The sequence below is a fragment of the Tenrec ecaudatus genome, chromosome 1 (genome assembly GCF_050624435.1).
Source record: "Tenrec ecaudatus isolate mTenEca1 chromosome 1, mTenEca1.hap1, whole genome shotgun sequence".
Lineage (NCBI taxonomy): Eukaryota > Metazoa > Chordata > Mammalia > Afrosoricida > Tenrecidae > Tenrec > Tenrec ecaudatus.
Window position 1 is genome coordinate 34,092,949 of NC_134530.1, and position 18,622 is coordinate 34,111,570.

The 18,622-nt window shown below is 46.1% G+C and overlaps 1 protein-coding gene across 4 annotated transcripts in view; it reads left to right on the forward strand.

Moving 5' to 3' along the window:
* The first annotated feature begins 2,387 nt into the window (after positions 1-2,387).
* Positions 2,388-18,622, forward strand: part of UBE4B (ubiquitination factor E4B) — a 132,569-nt gene continuing 116,334 nt past the window's right edge. For 2 of the 4 annotated variants that reach the window (XM_075550766.1, XM_075550768.1), the window contains exon 1: positions 2,391-3,113. In XM_075550766.1, coding sequence (XP_075406881.1) covers positions 3,090-3,113 — 24 coding nt within the window. In that variant the 5' untranslated portion in view covers positions 2,391-3,089. Of the gene's footprint in view, positions 3,114-18,622 lie in introns of all 4 variants that reach the window. The other 2 variants (XM_075550778.1, XM_075550773.1) reach the window with 2 other exon arrangements.

Consider the following 18,622-nt stretch of genomic DNA (forward strand, 5'->3'; position numbering starts at 1 on the left):
TTATATTAAATGTTCAATGATTAATAATGTCTTTTAAAAGTGGATGCATTATACCAAATGCATAAGTGAAAACAAATGATGAGAAACCACCACATTAATTTTCTTTTTTGTATTGCAAGGGCTATCATTAAGATGCCCACTTAGAATGAGAGCACCCAGTCCCTGTCACCAGTCGATTCTGAACCACAGAGTCCCTGCATAGTGTTTCTGAGGCTGTTTAAGTCTTTACAGGAGCCAGAAAGCCTCATGTTTCTCCCCAGAATGGCCTGTGGGTCTGAAGTACCACCTTGAGGTAAGCAGCTCAATCCTAACCCACCACTACCAGGGTTCCTGCCACCGGCTATTAGGGAAATGAAACAAAGCCACAGTGAAACACCACTTTACATTACTAGGATGGCAGGGATCAAAAGGGTCAACCATCATTAACAACAGATGGCAAGAATGTGGAGGAATTGGAACCATCCTTTCTGGTGAGAATGTAAAATGGTCTAGCCCATTTGGAAAAACAATGTGACATTTCCCCCAAAGTTAAAATACTGGTTTACCCTAGGGTACAGCCGTTCTCTTCCTGTCTTCTTCAGAAACAAATGTAAACATATGTCCACATGAAACGTCTACACCAATATTCACAGCAGCAGTATTCATATTAGCCAATAGGTAGAAACCATCCAAATGTCCATCAACAGGTGTATGGGGAAGTGTGATAACTCCATAGAAGCAAATATTTTCCACCATAAAAAAAACCTAATAATTAGTCCATGCCAGCCCTGGTGGTGTGGTGGTTGGTTATGAGCTAGGCCATCAGCCCCTCTGAGGGAGTGAGATGGGGCTTTCTACTCCCGAAAATAGTCTTGGAAACACACAGGAGCAGTTCTACCCTGTCCTACATAATGCATTGGCAGTAACTCAGTGGCAGTGAGTAACAAAGTGACAACATGGATACAGTTGGAAAATGTTTTGCTAAAGTGCAATATGCTAGGTATGAGGCCACATATTGTCTAATTCCACTTTTATGAAATGCCAGAATAAATCAGTATAACAGATACAGAAAGTAGATTTGTGGTTGTCTGGTATGAGCAAGAGGGTGGAACAGACTACTATTGGGTATGTATGGAAGGTTTCCGTTTGGGGGAGACAAAAATATTCCACAGCTAGCTTACGAGGATGCTTCAACAACTCTGTGAATACACTAAAATAATTTCAACGGGTGAATTGTAGAGTATGTGACTGCACTCTCCATAACTGTTTTGAAGAAACGTATTAACATTAATGTCGTCCTGCTCCAAACTGGTGGTTAGAGAATTCCTATCCGTGAGAGCGGACAATATTCAATGCCCTCTGTGTCTCCTTTCACTCACAAGTTCCTTACTATCTGGGCTATGCAGCAAAGAAGTTGTAGCTCTTTCCATTCTGAAATGCAGTTTTTAAGACTCAGTAAGACATTCTTTCTATGTGGAGAAATTGGGAATTTAATGATACTGTTACTTTGCTCAATTTAGATTTATATACTAGAAAACTTTTATATTCTTGGCTGGATGAAAGTAATTCCTTTTCCCTGACTCCAAACATCTTTCCTGTACAGGCATGTTGCACTTCAGAAATTAATTAATTTAGGGTCCCTCATTTATACACTTATTTTTTAACCTTCACTTTTCAACACACATATATAGGAGGGAGCTTGAAAGAATCCACGGGAAAATTCCATGATCTTTTAATTCCATGTTTCCACGAACTTCCCGAAGGCCCCTTGGAGATATAGGGCAGTAACTGCATCCCTTGAAAAGGCCAAAGTAAGATAATATCCATCGAAGCTCTACCTATGTTCTAGTTTATAATAATCTAAACGGGGTTTCTTTGAGCGGTGGACGATGGAGAAAGGTGATTGGGTAACACACTCCCCAGAAAGGAGCCGATTTTCATCCATTTGGTTTAGGGGGCAGCGCCGAGGGCTGACATGTTTGTCCCTGGAGTGCAATAGTGACTGGGAACAAGGAAGGCGCCGCGAGAACCCGGGGCGTCCGCCTGTCCTCTCAGCCAGATCTTCCCGGTACCTACCGGCATGTAGGCCGCCTGGGCCTGCGGCCTCCTTCCGGAGCGCCCCGCCGGACCCTCCGCTCCTCAGCCTACCTGGGCCGGGCGGCGGCGCCCCGGGCCCTGCGCCGTTACCATGGCACCACGTCGCCCCGCCCCGCCACGTAGCCCCGCCCACCTCCCGCAGTCTCTCGCGCGCCTCCTCCCAGCCCAGCGCGGGTGCGGGGCAAGGGGCGGGGCGGGGGCGCCGAAGAGAGGAAATCGGGTGTGCGACGCCCGCGGCCTATTGGCTGCCTCGTCCCGGAGCCACAAGCCCCGCCTCCCTGGCCGGGGTCACGTGATCCCTTTCAAAGATGGCCGCCCTGTTGTTTTGATGAATAATACTTGGTGGGGCGAGGGGGTAAGAGCCGGGGTGGAGGGGTAGGAGGATTTGCTCTTCCAGCGAGAGGCGTCGCGAGTTCTGTCCTCCCCCTCCCCCTGCCTGGGCTCCGGCGCGGAGGCGGGGCGTGGCCGGCCTGCTTGGGAGGGGAGGGGCTTCCCTCTCCAGTGCTGGGCTCGGTCTGGGCGGCTCGGGGGTCGCTTGTCCTCGGGGCATCCCCTTTGCAGCCGAGCTGTTCCCGCCCGGGGCGAAAGGTGGGGAGGAGAGCAGGATCTGTTGGAGGAAGCGCAGCTGCCGCGCCAGCCCCGCGAAGATCGAGCAAGCTGGGAGCACGCGACGAGCTGGCGACCGAGCTCCCTGGTCTGGACAAGCTAGGAAGCAGAGGGTCCTAGTGGCGCCTTAACGATAGCCCTGTCGCAGCAGCAGTGGCGGCCCAAGGAGGCTGCTCAGGGCAGAAGCAGCTGTGCGAGGCTTTGGGGCGTTTGGAGCGACTGAAGCCTGGGCAGTTCAGTGCCTCTCGTGTTCTCATTTTTTAACCTCTGACTATGCAATTCTGAAACCTCCCCCATTCGGGGGACCAGACAGCCCGATAGACACCTTCCACTCTCCTTTCCTCCCGCCCTGCTCTCGAGAATAGAAGGATCTTTCCCTAACGTCTTTCATCATTAAGAGGAAAGCGATGGAGGAGCTGAGCGCCGATGAGGTGAGATTGGGGGACACCTTGGGGGACTAGTTGGCAACTCTCAGCGCTTTTGACAAAGATGAGATTGCGCCAGTGAGTGGAGCCTGGCCTTTGGGCTTGGTGAAGAAATGCAGATGACATTTTAAAAGAATGAAATGACTCCGAAGAGATTCTCCTTTGCTTTTTTCCTCCATTCTGAACTCCATTTGCTTCTTTTCGAATCTCTTAGGAGAGGTGTGCGCCCACCCCCCCTTTCCAATATTCAAACCAGAAGGGCTGGATTTAAATTAAGTTTAAAGAACAATTTGCTGCAGGGATTTAAAGAATAATTTTGGATGGAGTCAGAATGGTGGTGGACCTGTGTTTTAAAAAAGAAGTACGAGTATTTGAAATCCCAAGTATGGGCCTTAAATTGTTGATTAAGCATACCTTTGTGTTTAAGAGTGGCTTGCAGACAGACTCCTTGATATTTAGCCAAATACGTGTCTTCTCAGCAGTTTAGAAAATTCTGGTTTAGACGCTAGTAATTGAAGAGACTGCAACTGATTTCTGGCATCTTCCTTTCATTGGATGTTTCCCTAGTTCTTATCGCTTTCAAACTTGTGCTTTACTGGAGCAGACTACACAGGAAACAGATAGGAGTGAATGACTTTGTAAATCCCGCCCCTTCCCCCTTTCTCTCATTTCTGAAAGGGATTATACAAAGCTCTTTCTTGATGTTTTAACGATTCTCTAAAAAAATTGCCATGATAACTGTGGCAATTAGGTTCAAAGAATTTCCTGTGATTATACTGCCTTTTTCTCTTCCTTTTTATAAATTGAGCTTCCTTCCCTTTCAGAACCCCTGCTGGTCTCAACCTCTTCTGACCTTCTCATTGCTTCCACTGGTCCTATAAAACTTCTCTGAAGTGTTATCAAAGCAGTCATCCCTTTGATTGTACTGCAAGATGTCCGGGCTCTAGTTTTAGCTATGGTGTATCTCCTTTGGGACTCAAATTCTTCAGGGAGAGGGTTTTCAAAGGCCCAAACCAAACACACTGCCGCCAAGTTGGTTTCGACTCATGAAAACCCTACAGGACAGAGTAGAACTGCCCCCGTTGGGTTTCCATGAGTGTAAATCTTACAGAAGCAGAGTGCCCTGTCTTTCTCCCACGTAGTGGCCGGTTGGAGCTGCTGACTTTCCAGTTTGCTACAGAGCACTTGAACCGCTGCACCCCAAGACCTCCTAGGGCAGACAGGTGGGCAGGCAGCATCAGGTGGGAAAGTTGATGACTTTGTTGGCTGATGCTTGACTGTTTGGAAAATCAGGATTGCCCTTTCTGTGCTGCTGGTTTTTCTTTTTTCAAATACATCCAAAATGTAGGCTTAAATGAGAATACAGAACAGCTTCTTGAAGCTATTAAGAGATTCCCTTAGAGGGCACTTTGTTGTGTATGGTTTACAAAAATGCACCCAACCTCCTTTATTCCTTTAATACTTACCTTAATAGGTAATTTCTTTCAAGGCAAAGAGTGTATTCTGTTTCTTAGTGGGCCTCTTCTCCCAGAAACAGTTTTTTCTTGATCTCTCATTTGTTCCTGATTTAGAGGTGTTTAGATGAATTTTAAATTCCTTTTAAGCCAAAGACAGATGGGTTTGACTGTGATCTGAAATGTGTTTCTTCACTTTATTCAGGCCCTGAGAAAGGAGTAACTTTTTTGTTTTCTTATGAGGAACAAAGGTAATCTCTTACAGAGGAGATACACGAAACACATTTCTCAAGGTCAACAGAATATGAAAATAAATGTGAAAAAAATAAATCACTAGTATGAAATTTTCTCCTCTAAATTTGTCTGAACCCAATGAGTCAGCTCAGAAAAAGGTAAATTTTAAGATTGAGAACAAATAGCTTTCATTTTTTCAAAAATCATCTTTTAAAAAGTTTTTGTTTTCCTTTTGGCCCATTTTCTTTCGTTGTAGACTTAAGTGAGCAGTTCTCAACAGAGACATTTCCAAAGCTTTTCTGTCTTTGTGTTGTTGTCACTCGGTGGAAACTTTTGACACACATTGATCAAGTGACATGGATTTGATTAGAAAAGGGTGCATTTTTTATTATTGAATTCAAACATAACATTTAGGGTTGAAACAGGCAAGACCATGCATGAACGTTGGGTTGAAAGCAGGAAATGAGATGAGATGAAATGTCATATTTTAACAAAATTAGAGTGTAGGTGACTTCAGTCCATGAAAACACAAAGGGTGTCCAACGGGAGTAGAAGCTTTAGGGAATTTGACACTGTGGGACACTTTTGGGACCTCGTGGATTTCCGTACATCCTTGCACAGTCAAGTGGAGGACTTGCTTCACCTGATTGCTGCTTGTTGTTTCTGTGGTACACTGGTGTGAGTCCATTGCCCTACAGAGGAGAGCGGTGACTAAGTTCATTCTCTGAAGGCATCTACATTCCGAGGTCTCATCATTTAATTACATTCATAAGATAGCTTACATGTGGGCTCTTTCATAGACCAAGATGATGTTGCGTCGGGCAGGCGTTTTGAACTGTTTTCAGCAGAGGTGATGAAATTGCATTGAAATGATTTAATTGTTTGGTGGCTTAATCTTTATTATGACCCAGTTCATCTGCAAGATGGCTAGGTGTGAGGATTCAGGGGTGGTCGTGGTTTGAGGAGCATATGAGCTGTGTGGGATTCAGGATGTGGTCATGGAAAGTAGATGTCTAGAAAAGAACAACGGGATAGATGTACGAATAAGTATGAATTGCTGTTTGGTTTGTAGCAAGAGTTGTAAGAGTCTCCAATAAAATGATTTTTTTAAAAAAAGTGTTAGGTGGTCCATTGCTATCCCCCATTTGAATTCTGGGGAGTTGACCTATGACCTTCCACTTTTTAGCAGTGTTCTATAAGGAAAGAAACTAAGGTTTTTCAACAGCCTTATTATGCAAACTCAAACCAATTTTCATTGAGTCAGTTCTATAGGAAAGAGTATCACTGCTTCCTAAAATTTTAAGTTTTATGGGCACATAGTTTACATGTCATACAATTCAATAGTTCAATCATTCAATTATATCAGTGAGAATTGTACAGTCATTACCATATCAGTTTTAGAAACCACCCCACCCCACCCTGCCCAAGGTTCAATTGCCTTTCAAAATGAGTTGTGCTGTCAGTTCTCATGCTCCCTTCTCCCCGATTGTCCATCTTTACGGGAGCAGACAGGCTCATCTTTGGTTTGGTGGGTGCGAACCACTGGCCTGAACTGAACATCCCTTACAGAGCCCACCACACTAAGAGGGCACCCATCAACAACCTTAGAAGCTCGCTGTCGGGCACTTGACAGCCATTGTCTGATGTGATGAAACAGTACAATCAGACTCGTGCTGGGTGAGGACACTGAGACTAGGTTAAGTAACTTGTTCATAGGAGCCCTGATGGCATAGTAGGTTACAAGTTGGGCTGCTTACTCACAAGGTTAGGAGTTTGAAACGACCAGCCTTTCCAGAGGAAGATGAAGCTTTCTAGCCCATAAAAATATATAGTCTTAGAAACCCACAGGGGCAGATTTTCTCTGCCCTAGAAGGTTGTCGTGAGTCAGACTCAGTTTGAAAGCAGTGAGTTGAGAACTAGCCTGTGATGACTTGGCTTAGAAGTGGCAGAGTTGGAATTGAAACCCAATCTAACTCCTAACTAAATCCAGTCTAACTCCTAACTAAAGCTCTTTTGACTACATTTTAATATTTAATGATTTGCCATCAGTTGATACAGGTTTCTATATCAATGTCCTATTAACGTTGTCCTACATGACTTGATATGCTTAGTTTTTCTGTAGTAGTATTGTTTTTTTTAAAACAGTTTTATTGTACTGCACCCACACATACAATTCAATAGTTCAGTCATAGCAAGAAGAGTTGTACAATCATTGTCACAATCAATTTTAGAAAATTTCTTCTTGTACTCATTGTTATTCATATAATTCTTTTTAAAAATTGTGGCAAAGATACACATAACAAAACATCCACGTCAACAATTTCTACATGTATAATTCTGTGCCATTTATTATATTCTTCATGTTGCACAACCATTATTGGTATCCTTTTCCAAATTATTCTACCACCATTAATATAAACTCATTAATATAAACCCTGAGCAAAACTCTTCTACCTTGATTACCAACGTAATCATAGGTCGTTTGGTTTCTTCTTTTTATTTTAAGTACTTGATATAATATTCACATATCATACACTTCCATAGTTAAATCGCTTCTAAAAAGTTGTATATACATTATCTTCAGTTCTAATGCTCCCTCCCCCTCCCGCATTCATTGTTAGCTCATCAATCCCCCTAGCCCACCCCCCATTCCCGATAAACCATTCCTTCAGTTGTTGTCTCTCTGCATCTATTCCTTCTATACCTCATTAACTGAGAACCTAACAGAAACAATACAAAATAAAAACAAAACATAAAGAAGAAAATAATAGTAATAACAATAGAGTAAGAAAGAAAAGGCTACCAATAATATTTAAAAAGCTAGAGAAGAAATTTCTGTTATAAAACAAGTGAGAAATATTTGAGCCTAAAGCATATTCCGATTGGGTCAAGCGGGAAGGTCTACTGACCAATAATCACATTATACTATGGTTCAGTCCACCATAATCAAGTTTACAATAATCTCTGTCTGAATCCCTTACTGTGGCTAGAGTGGATCTGCCAGAGGCTTAATCTGGCTAGATACTCTGCAGATAGATTTTGAGTTCTCACTAGTCTCCATAGCCGTCTACAAATTACGTGTTCACAATTTAAACTCTGATACGTTTCCCTTCATCATATTTGGATTCTGTTGTTATCTTTGGATCACACAGGTTGGTGTGTTTCTTTGATGTAGTCTTAGTTGATAGCTTGCTTAGATGGTTTCTTGTTTGAATACAAACCTTTAAGACCCTAGACACTATTTCTTTTTTTAAAATTGATTTTTATTAGGGGCTCATACAACTCTTATCACAGTCCATATATACATCAATTGTGTAAAACACATTTGTACATTCATTGCCCTCTTCATTCTCAAAACATTTGCTCTCCACTTAAGCCACTGGCATCAGCTCCTCATTTTTCCCCTCCCTCTCCACTCCCCCCTCATGAACCCTTGATAATTTATAAATTATTATTTTGTCATATCTTGCCCTGTCCGACGTCTTCCTTCACCCATTTTTCTGTTGTCTGTCCCCCAGGGAGGAGGTCACATGTAGATCCTTGTAATTGGTTCCTCCTTTCCAACCCATGCTCCTCTACCCTCCCAGTATCGCCACTCACACCCCTGGTCTGTTTGTGTTGATAGCCAGACACCAGTTTGCTTTCTTCAGCACACTTTGCTGTAGCACCTTATCTTCAGTGATCATTTCATGAAGGTGAGTATAGAGCAGGGCCATGTTATCAGAACTACATAATTGTTCTTGGATTGGGGTTAGAATTAAGTGGGAGCCCAGAATTCATCTACTTGTCCTCAGGTTATGAATTACCCTGATTTAATTATGCCATCATATAATGACAAAAACCAAAACAACAAGAACAACAACAAAACCAAACAAACAAAAAGAAAAACATCATCAATCATCCCTTCGGGCATCAGGAAGTTGCACTGATAGCAGCAATAATTAATCCACTGGCATAGGATTTAAGGGTCTCTTGATTTGAGGAGATTATGCAAATATGGTCCAATTTATGAGTTGGTGCTTTGTACAGATTGATTTCTTACTTGAATGAGCTCTGTACATTGAGCATGGGGTTAATGCTAGGGGAAGTTTTCCTGAATCATGTTTTACGAGGGCAAATCCTTGGCTTGAAGATTAAAACCTGTCATATTAATACAAGGGGAAGACTTGAGATACTAAATACATGGTGGTTCTGGGTCCCTCTCACCGGACACCGACTAAGCCAGGAGTCCCTCCCAAGACCCAACAACTGCCATGTCCACAGTCTTGGTGTTCATCCTTTGTTTCCCCTCCCATCAGACTATGGCAGTCCTAAGTCCAAGGGGCCAGGTAGTTTGGAGGTAAGACCCAGTTCTATCCATTGGTCTTCCATGCCCAGTCCTTGGTGTGCCTTTTGGAGGGATGCCATGTTCCCAGTAGGGCCAGCGTCTAAGGTCATCTTAGTGCCCAAGCCATGGTGCAATTCCTTGAGAGTTGGTTAGAAACATATTTGAAGTGTCTACCCAGGACCATCGACCTGGGTTTATTCTTCCCTTAGTTTCTCTACAATTATCGTTCAGCATCTCTTTCCCTTGTGAGGTGGTTTCACCCCATTTACCCACCATCCTCACCAACAGAAGCATCAGTGCCTCCTCTGAAATGTAGATGCTCCCCTTCCCTGTCTTCACTTGACTTTCCAGGAAGATTCTCCTCTCACTCTTGTGGAAGGTCTGTTGATTTGTGGTAGCTTGCCTTGTCTCACTGTTATATAACCTCATGTGAGCGGTCTGCTCCCTCTTCCCCTCCTTGAAGGAGTCACCCCAGCCAGTGCCTCCTCTTTCTTTATATCTATCTGTCTATCTATCTATCTATCTATCTATCTATCTATCTATCTATCTATCTATCTATCTATCTATCTAACATCGATCTATCTATCTAAATATTGAAATGCCTCCTCTTTCTATTTGGTTCTTAGGAAGTGCACAGAAGGGGGTAACATTTGGTACATGACTGGTAGGCAGATATTCTACCTCTTTGGGAATTGGTTTCTAAGATTTGTTTACTTGTGTTTCTCCTCATAGTAGTGGATTCCTACAATATTTGTCCTTTTGTGGTTGACTGCACTCAGCACAATGGTTTCCAGGTTCTTCCATGTCATGCAGTGTTTTATGCTTTCGTCCCTGTTTTTTTAGGGATGCGTAGTATTCCACTGTGTGTATGCACCATAGTTTCTTTATCCGTTCGTCCATTGTTGGGCATCTGGGCTGCTTCCAAGTTCTTGCTGTTGTGAACGATGGGAGAGCATCCATCCCCTTGTGTTGTGACTCCTACTTCTTTAGGGCATATGCCTACAAGTGGTATTTCTGGATCCTACTCATTTTACTTCCATCATTTTCCACAGGGGTTGTATGTGTTTACAAGTTCACCAATAGTGTATACGAGTTTCAATCTCTCCACATCCTCTCCAATATTTGTTTACTGGTTTTTTTTTTAGTTGGGCTAGCTTTGTGGGTGTAAAGTGATTCATTGCATCTCCCTGATGGCTAGTGATCGTGAGCACTTTTTCCTGGGTTCATTAGCCATTTGTACTTCATTTTTGGTGAACTAGCAATGTTGTTTGCTTGGAATACGTTCACGATTGGATCAGGGATGTAGACCTGGTACAGCCTCTCATCTGCCACTCCCTCTTTCTTCTCCTATCCCCTTCTCCCCCAGTTGTTCATTCAACAAGCACTTTTTCCTTTTTTAAACAGAGACTCTGTCCCCCCAGTAATATGTTAGGTAGTTTAAGAGAGATGCAATACTTTTTCTTAAAAAAAAAAAATCATTTTGGAGGCTCGTACAACTCTTATCACAATCCATACATACATCCATTGTGTCAAGCACATTTGTACATTTGTTGCCATCATCATTCTCAAAATATTTTCTTTCTACTTGAGCCCCCAGCTCATTTTCCCCCTCCCTCCCCCACCCTCCTTCCCTCACAAACCCTTGATGATTTAAAAATTATTATTTTGTCATGTCTTACACTGTCTGTCTCCCTTCACCTACTTTTCTGTTGTCCGTCCCCCAGGGAGGGGGTTATAGTAGATCCTTATGATCTGTTGTCCCTTTTTCCCCCACCTTTTTTTTTTTTCTTCCAAGTTTTCCTCCCACAAAGATTCTCCCCCACCTTTCTCTTCCCCTCCTGGTATCGCTAATCTCATTGTCCTGAGGGATTTTTTTTTAACATTTTATTAGGGACTCATACAACTCTTACCACAATCCATACATATACATACATCAATTGTATAAAGCACATCTGTACATTCTTTGCTCTAATCATTTTCAAAGCATTTGCTCTCCACTTAAGCCCTTGTCCTGAGGGATTTATCTGTTCTGGATTCCCTGTGTTTCCAGCTCTTATCTGTACCAGTGTACCCCACATGTGTTTGTCGGCCAGGTTGGCACAATAAACCTTAACTACCTCACTCACCAACTGGAAGATGAGGTTCTCTTTTCCTGTAAAGATCCACAGCAGAGGAAACTGTGTAGGGTTGAGGAGCTTGGGTGGTATAATGGTTACATGTTGGGCTGCTGTCTTCACGGTCACCAGTTCGAAACCTCCCCACAGGAGAAAGAGGAAGTTTTCTGCTCACAGGTGCAGTTCTACTCTGTCCTACAGGGTTGCTATGAGTTGCCTTGACTTGGTGGCAGTGAGTTGTTGGTTTGATGAGTTGGATTTGGCTTGGGCTTGGCTGATAGTTTGATGTAAAGAGGAGGAAGGGCGAAGATGATGGCCCCGTGTTTCATTTGGGAGATGGACTGGGGATGCAGACAGGGAGCGGGTTTGGGGAGAACACAGGGTTTAGTTTTAGGCCACTGACTGAGGAGACTACAGCCGTGGCCTTTCTACTGTAAAGTGGCTCCGCATTTGCCCTCTTCTTTCTCTGTACTAGGTAAGCCTCCAGACCTCTGCTGGCTCTGGGTAAGCAGGGCTGCTTCTCCTGTCAGCCCGATAGGCTGGGGGATGTAGCCACCCAGCCCCTCCTGCTGTTTTTCACTCAGAAAAGACAGAGGATGGTGGTAATATTAGATGACATTTATTGGACTCTTGATAGGTGCTGAGCACTGCATTTGCTTAGCAAAATGTGTTTGCTGTTATCCCCATTTGACAGATAAAGAAAACTGAGGCAAACAGAAATTAAGTCATGGTGGATTCTAATTAGAGTGACCTCAGAGCTCCGAATCATTCTGACAAGCCACCTACGAAACAAATCATCTGAGCAAGTTGTCGAGCCTATGCTGTGGCTCTGGCTGAAATGAAAGTAGGTTATAACTGCCTGCTGCTCTGCTGGAGAAAGAGGGGTCACAGTCTCAGGAACCCCACAGGGGCAGTTCTACATGACTGGATAGGGTTACTGTGAACCACAATGGGCTTGATTCACGGCAGAACTTTTTTTAAATTTCAATGACTTGTCCATCCGCTCCTGTGAGTTGGAATCGAATTGACACAGTGGGCTTGGCAGCACACAGCAACGTTACCACTGACAAAATCCTTTAAGAAGCAGACTTCCATTCTTCAGCTGTACTCCAGAGGAGGTGCCAGATGAGGGGCCCGGGGCTTTAGGCCCTTGTTTTGCCCGAGCACATTTTCTCAAATGCTCCCTGTCATGGATTGCCATGGGGAAGCCTTCCTGTCAGCAGCTGATTCGACGCTGTCCACTGTGTCCTTGCTATGGGCCGGGCACAGGGCGCTTCCCCCTGGTCAGGAGGTGAGGGTACAAACACGTGCCCCCAAGATGTGGTTCACTAGCAAGAACTGTGAAGGAAGAGTTGCCGACCAAAGGGTCAGGGAGCAGTGGGATGTGTAATTCTAGGAGGTGGCTTTGGAGGAGATTGACTGGGGGGTGGGTAGGAGGGTGAGCTCTGTAACCATCCGGGGAGAGAGGGAATAACAAGTACCTGGGCCCAGAGGTGGCTCCATTCTTGACCCGCTCCAGGAACAACAGGGAGGCCGAGTGTGGTTACAGCCTGGTCGGCACGAAACTCGGTGACAGGAGGTGAAGCCACCCTTTCATTCAACGGGCTTCTCACCGTGTCTCCGTCAATTTTGAGCTGTTCGTTCCCCCACCCCTGTGACATATTTTAACATCTTTGAAATTGGGATGCTTTTGATAATGGATTGAGTCATCAATGCTGGCCAAGGGGCAGTTGTGACATGCTGTCATTTCCTGTTTATATGTGCACCTGGTTGGACCTGTTCATGTTATTATTGCCCCTTCAGTTAAGTGCTGTCCTTGTTAGGTGCCGTCAAAGTGATTTCTGCCTCAAAGTGTCCCCATACGAACAACCTCATTGGGTTTGCAGGCTGCAATCTTCAGGGAAGCAGATCGCTGGTCTTTTTCTTATTCAACCTTTGGAGGGTTTGTGCTGAATGTCTGCTTCCCCAGGCTCCTTGAGTTAAGTGCTAAAACCTGTCCAATCAAACCTATTGCCATGGAGTCAATTTCAACTCATGATGAAGAATGGAAGGTCCCCCCTCCCCACTTTCAAACAGCTTTCTTGGCACTTCATCCACATATCACACAATTCAATAGTTCAATCATATTAAGACGAGTTGTACAATCTTTCCCACCATCAATTTTACCTTTTATTTTCCCACATACTCAGTATTATTCCTGTGTTTTTTTTTCAATTTTGGCAAAAATATATACAAGGAACCATTCGCCAGTTCAACAACTCTGACATCCATAATTCGGAGCCCTCGATTATACTCTCCGTGTCGTACAACCATGGTTGCGACCCAACCCTGAGGTTTCTGAGGCCGATCTCTCCCCGAGCAGGCCGCCACACCTTCCTCCTGTGGAGTCATGGGTGGATTCGGATGGCCAGCCTTTTGCTTTTCATCTGAACACTTAACCACTGTGCCACGGGGGTTCTCTGAGCTGAGAGCTACATACGTTTAATGCCATTTTCATTGTAAATGCTTGCAAAAAATTACACTCTGATTCAGCAAAGAAGACAAATGTGACTGTGGGCAGAGATGAATAGAAACAGTGGAGGGATATAAATCGATTCAACAACAAGCCCATAGTTTAGTCAAGAGCAGCAACCAAGTCTATGAGGGCACCGAAAGGTGGACTGCAGAGGGCTGTGGAGCTGTGCCACTCGTGTTCCTGAAGATCTAGTTGGAAGGACTGCTTTTCATTCCTGGGAAGGCAGCTGAAAGGCAGAAACATTCCACCAAACCCCCTGCCAATGAGTGAGTTCTGACCCCCGCCACCTCTCTAGGGTTTCCGAGACTGTAAATGTTTACGAAGCAGATGGACTGATTCTTCCATGGAGCAAGTGGTGGCCTTGGACCTCTGTGCTTCCGGTGACAAGCCTGACACCCAACTCGCAGCTCACTAGACTTCTTTGATTCTCTAGAGGAAGTTTTCCAAACACGGGGGGAGGAGGGGGAAGTTTTCCAAACAATTAGGGGGGGGGCTTTTTTTGCATAGTTTGTGGTACAAAAAATAGCAACATAGATTAAAACCAATGACATACTTGATGAGATACACATTCAGTACATGCTTGGCATTGTAAACTGGGGGTAAGATACTAGCAGACAGACATCCCGGCTGTCAAGGGCCTTACCAGTGATTTGGTTGCTGTGGAAATAGATAAAGGGAGAAAGCACAGAGGGAGGCCAGGAAGCCACTGCAGGAGTCCCAGCGACCTGATAGGAGGCCGAGCAGGGTGGGTTAGTGGTGGAGACGGCGAGGAAGGGTCAGATACTGGATGGCCAGGCATTCTGTGGGTAGAGCCCAACAGGGTTGGAAGACGGCTTGGAGGTGGGGTGGTGAGAGAATGAAGTCAAGGCTGGTTGGCTGCATGAGTCAGAATATCATCAGGTGGACAGTTGTAACAGATGGAAACAACGACTGCTATAACCGAATAGATGTTTATTGCTCTCTCAGTAGAAGTCTGGGTAGGAGGCCGGTGCTAGCTAGTGTGGCTGTTTTGTGCTCACCAGGGGTCTTGCGGCACCTAACATGTGGCCCCATCTTTCAGTCCATTTATGTCTGCGTTCGAGCCAGAGAGGAGAGAGGAGAGGCAAAGACGTGCCCCTGCCTTTTAGCTTGGAAGCAGCACTTACCACTCCGAGCGACTCCTGGTCAGAATGTGAGTCACATGCCACGTGCTGCCAGCAAGGCTGGGACATAGCCTTCACTGGTGGCCTTGTGTAGTGGCCAGCTGCTAGCTGCAGTCAAGTGTGAAACCACCAGCCACTCTGGGGGAGAAAGATGAGGCGTTTTATTCCCGTAAAGAATTAAGAGTCGCGCTGATCCCAAGGGCTCAAGCAGGAAGCAAATGTTTTGAGAATGATGAAGGCAACAAATGTACAAATGTGCTTGACACAATGGATGGATGGATAGATGGATTGTGATAAGAGTTGTATGAGCCCCCAATAAAATGATTTTAAAAAAAAAGGATGGAGAGACTTGGAAACCCACAGGGACAGTGCTCCCCTGTTCTAGGGGGTTACCATGAGTCAGAATCGACGCGATGGCAGAGAGGTGTGTGCTGTTCAGAGTCCCCTCCCATCAGAAGTGGGGACCATCCTTTGCCCTTAAATAACTCTACAGCCTCCCCAGGGAGACAGCCCCAGTCAGCTTTGGAGTCTGGGATCTTTGGGTGATGTATAGACCTCTCCACCAGGCATGGTCAGGATTCCCGTGGTCCAGGAGCCTGTCAGTGAAAAGTCCCCAGTCTCCATTGGCTGTGGAATACAGAGGGCGAGCCAGCTGCTGTTCTGTCGATCGTGTGTGAGAGGAACTGTCTCCCTTAAAGTGTTCAGTGGCCGATTTTTGTGTGTGTGGAAGTAGAGCACCTGACCCATCTTATGAACCTCCAACCTGAAGTTAGCAACTGAGTTCATTAACTGCTGACTTCACCCAGGGGCTCTGTAGTAGGATTGGCTGATGGGTATGAAAATTCCTGTTTGGAAAAGGGGAGGATGGGGTGTGCACGGCCGTCTTGGGTCCTCCAGTCATGGCAAACTCCTGCCCAGCTGTCCAATACATCGCATCTAGCAACCTCGGTTCTGCTGTCCAGCCCTGGGCCTTGTCTGTTTCCTGGGGCTAGGTCTGAAGTAGACATTGAAGAATGTCCCCTTCCTGGAGTGGAGTGGGCCTCTCTAGCTTGTTACATGTTTCTCTAGCTGGCTGCTGAACCAGTGGGCTCTGTCAGCTTCACTGGACCCTGAATTTCCAGATAAGTAAACCTAGACTGTAGACCACAGGTGGGGAATGCCATCCTGTGAAGTCACCAATACCAGCCAGCTAATGTCATAGGCCTCACTGTGACCTTAGGGGCGAGCGGATTAAAGGTTGGACCAGTCTCGCCCTGGAATGAGGCTGGAAGTGCCCAAAAGGTTCGGGGCCGAAAAAGGCCCCCCATCCCTGCTGTCTGGAGAGCACGGACACTCCTTAGGCCAGGCGAGATGCCCTTTTCTCCCGGCATGTGCGTGGCGAAGTCTTAGCTCTGAGAACAACTCCTTCTGTGGGACTTCTTGCTGACAAGGGACGGGAGCCAATTAGCACCCAAATCCTAAACTGCCCAACCAGTTCCCCCGTAATTACCAATCCTATTGGCATGCAGGTTGTTTTCTAGGTGCCCAGGTTTTACCAACTGTCTTGCTGTAGCCAAACATTGGTCATCGGTTCTTCATTTCATAATAGCCGCGTCCTTGGCTGACCCCTGTGCCGCTGCCATCTATTTACACTCCCCTGAGGTTGAGTCATTCCCAGGTCCCCAATGCTGTATATTAATTAGGATGTTAGTGGGCTGTCGTGAAGAGGGCCAAATAGTAATGGTCCTAAATAAAGAGAAGTTCGTCTCTCCCGAGTCAACATCGGGGCAGGTAGGGAAGCAAACACTGGCTTAGTCACTGACACGTCACTCAGTTCTTTTGGGGCTCTGACACCCTCAGCAGGAGGCTTCTCACTCCTCACACCTGTTGAGACCCCAGGCTTTCCACCCCTGTTGAAGAAGAAAGGGTGGGCAGGTTCCTCTTGTAAGGGCGGGCTGAGGAAGCTTCTCAGATTGTTGCTTCCATCGGGTTGGCCAGAACTGAGTTACTTAGTCACACCTGGACGCCTCACTCATCCACTCATCGCTGTTGTGTCAATCCTGACTCAGGGACTGTGTAGGGCAGAGTCGAACTGCCCCAGTGGGTTTCTGGGCCTGTCAGTCTTGGTGGGAACAGACAGAAAGCCGCATCTCTGTCCCGAGGCGCACCTGGTGTGGTCCTGCTGCAGACATGATTAGCAGCGCTCACCTCCATGCAAGGATGGCCAGGGGAGGAGGCATCCAGCTACTACCTCTCCCGCTGGGCTGGTGTGAGCGCTGTCCAGTCAGCCGCCACCACCCCGGCCCGCTGTGAAAGCAAGCCCTGGCCACCAGTTCCGCTCTGTTACACACAGGCTGGTTAAGAGCTGGAAATCTGCTTTATGGTGAGGGATTTCGTTTTTGAGATTTCTGACTTATACTTGACTACCAACCGAAAGGCTGACGGTTCAAGCCCTTCCCGTGGGACCATGGAAGACAGGCGTGTTTGAAGGCCGCTCCAAGGGTTACAGCCATGAAAACCAGATGGCTTTGTACACATGGGTCAGAGTCAACTCGTCCACAATGCGTTTTTAGTTTAGTTCTCGCTCCCACAGTGGTTTTTGTCAGCCTAAGCAGCTAGAAAATGTTGTCATTTACCGAGATGGGGACGTGAAAAGAGAAAGATGTCAAGGGATGAAATAAGCTGTCTGTTTTGAACAAATTTATTTGAGCTTGCCTAGTGTTTACCCAGGAGCTATTGTATTTGCTCCGTGGACATGTCTGATAGCTTATGGCTGTAAGGGTTTTGGAGTCGTCGTTTTTTTCGATTCCAGGGGAGTTTTGGGGTTGGGAATGCAACTCTGGGAATTGTCAAGACAGGGCGGGTCATGAGGACGGACTGACTTGGGGAGTGAGGTTGGAAGAGAAGCGATTGGAGGACTGAGTCTTGAGTCCCTCCCACCCCGGAAGGTCAGGTGATGGAGAGGACCTGGAAAAGGAACAGCTACTGAGGTAGAGGAGGGGCAGAGAACCCGACTGCCAGCATCCAGGGGAAGACAGTGTTTCCCGTCGGAGGCAGAATTCAGCCCTACCATGTGCAGAAAAAGTAAGTTAGAGGAGGCCCCAGCCTTGCCCCCTTGTATTTGGCAAAGGGAGGTCATCGGGGAGCAGGAGAAGGTGATTCTCTGCAGCGGCAGGAACAGCAGCTGCTGTAACAAACTTTAACCTAACAACTGTGTTTATTCACATTTCCGGTGGTGGTTTGATGTCGTCAAGTGGGTTTCAACCCATAGTGGCCCTGCCGCACAACACAAGGAAACATTTCACTGCCGCATCCCCACCCTCCTCACAATGGTTCCTATCTGCAGCCATGGTGTCGCGCCGTCTCATCGATGGCCTCGCTCCCTTTTGCTGCCCCGCTGTGTTCCTAAGCAAGATGTCCTTCGCCGGGCGCTGGTCTCTCCTGACAACAGGTCCAAAGTTTGTGAGATGAAGTCTTGCCACCTTGCCTCTGAGGAGCACCCTGGCTGTCCTTCCCAAACAGTTCTGTTTGTTCCAGAGGCTCCCATCAAACACACGCTCCCTGCCATTTATTCGGTTCTGGCTCACAGCGACCCTAGAGAGCAGACTACAGCGGCCTTCTCCACTTTTCCAGACTGTAACTCTGTACAGGAACCTTTCCTTCTCCAGCTGCTAGATTCTGGAGGCTAGAAGTTCCGTCACTGTGTTGGTGGGGCTAGTTCCTTCTGGAGGTTCTGAGAAAGAATCCTCC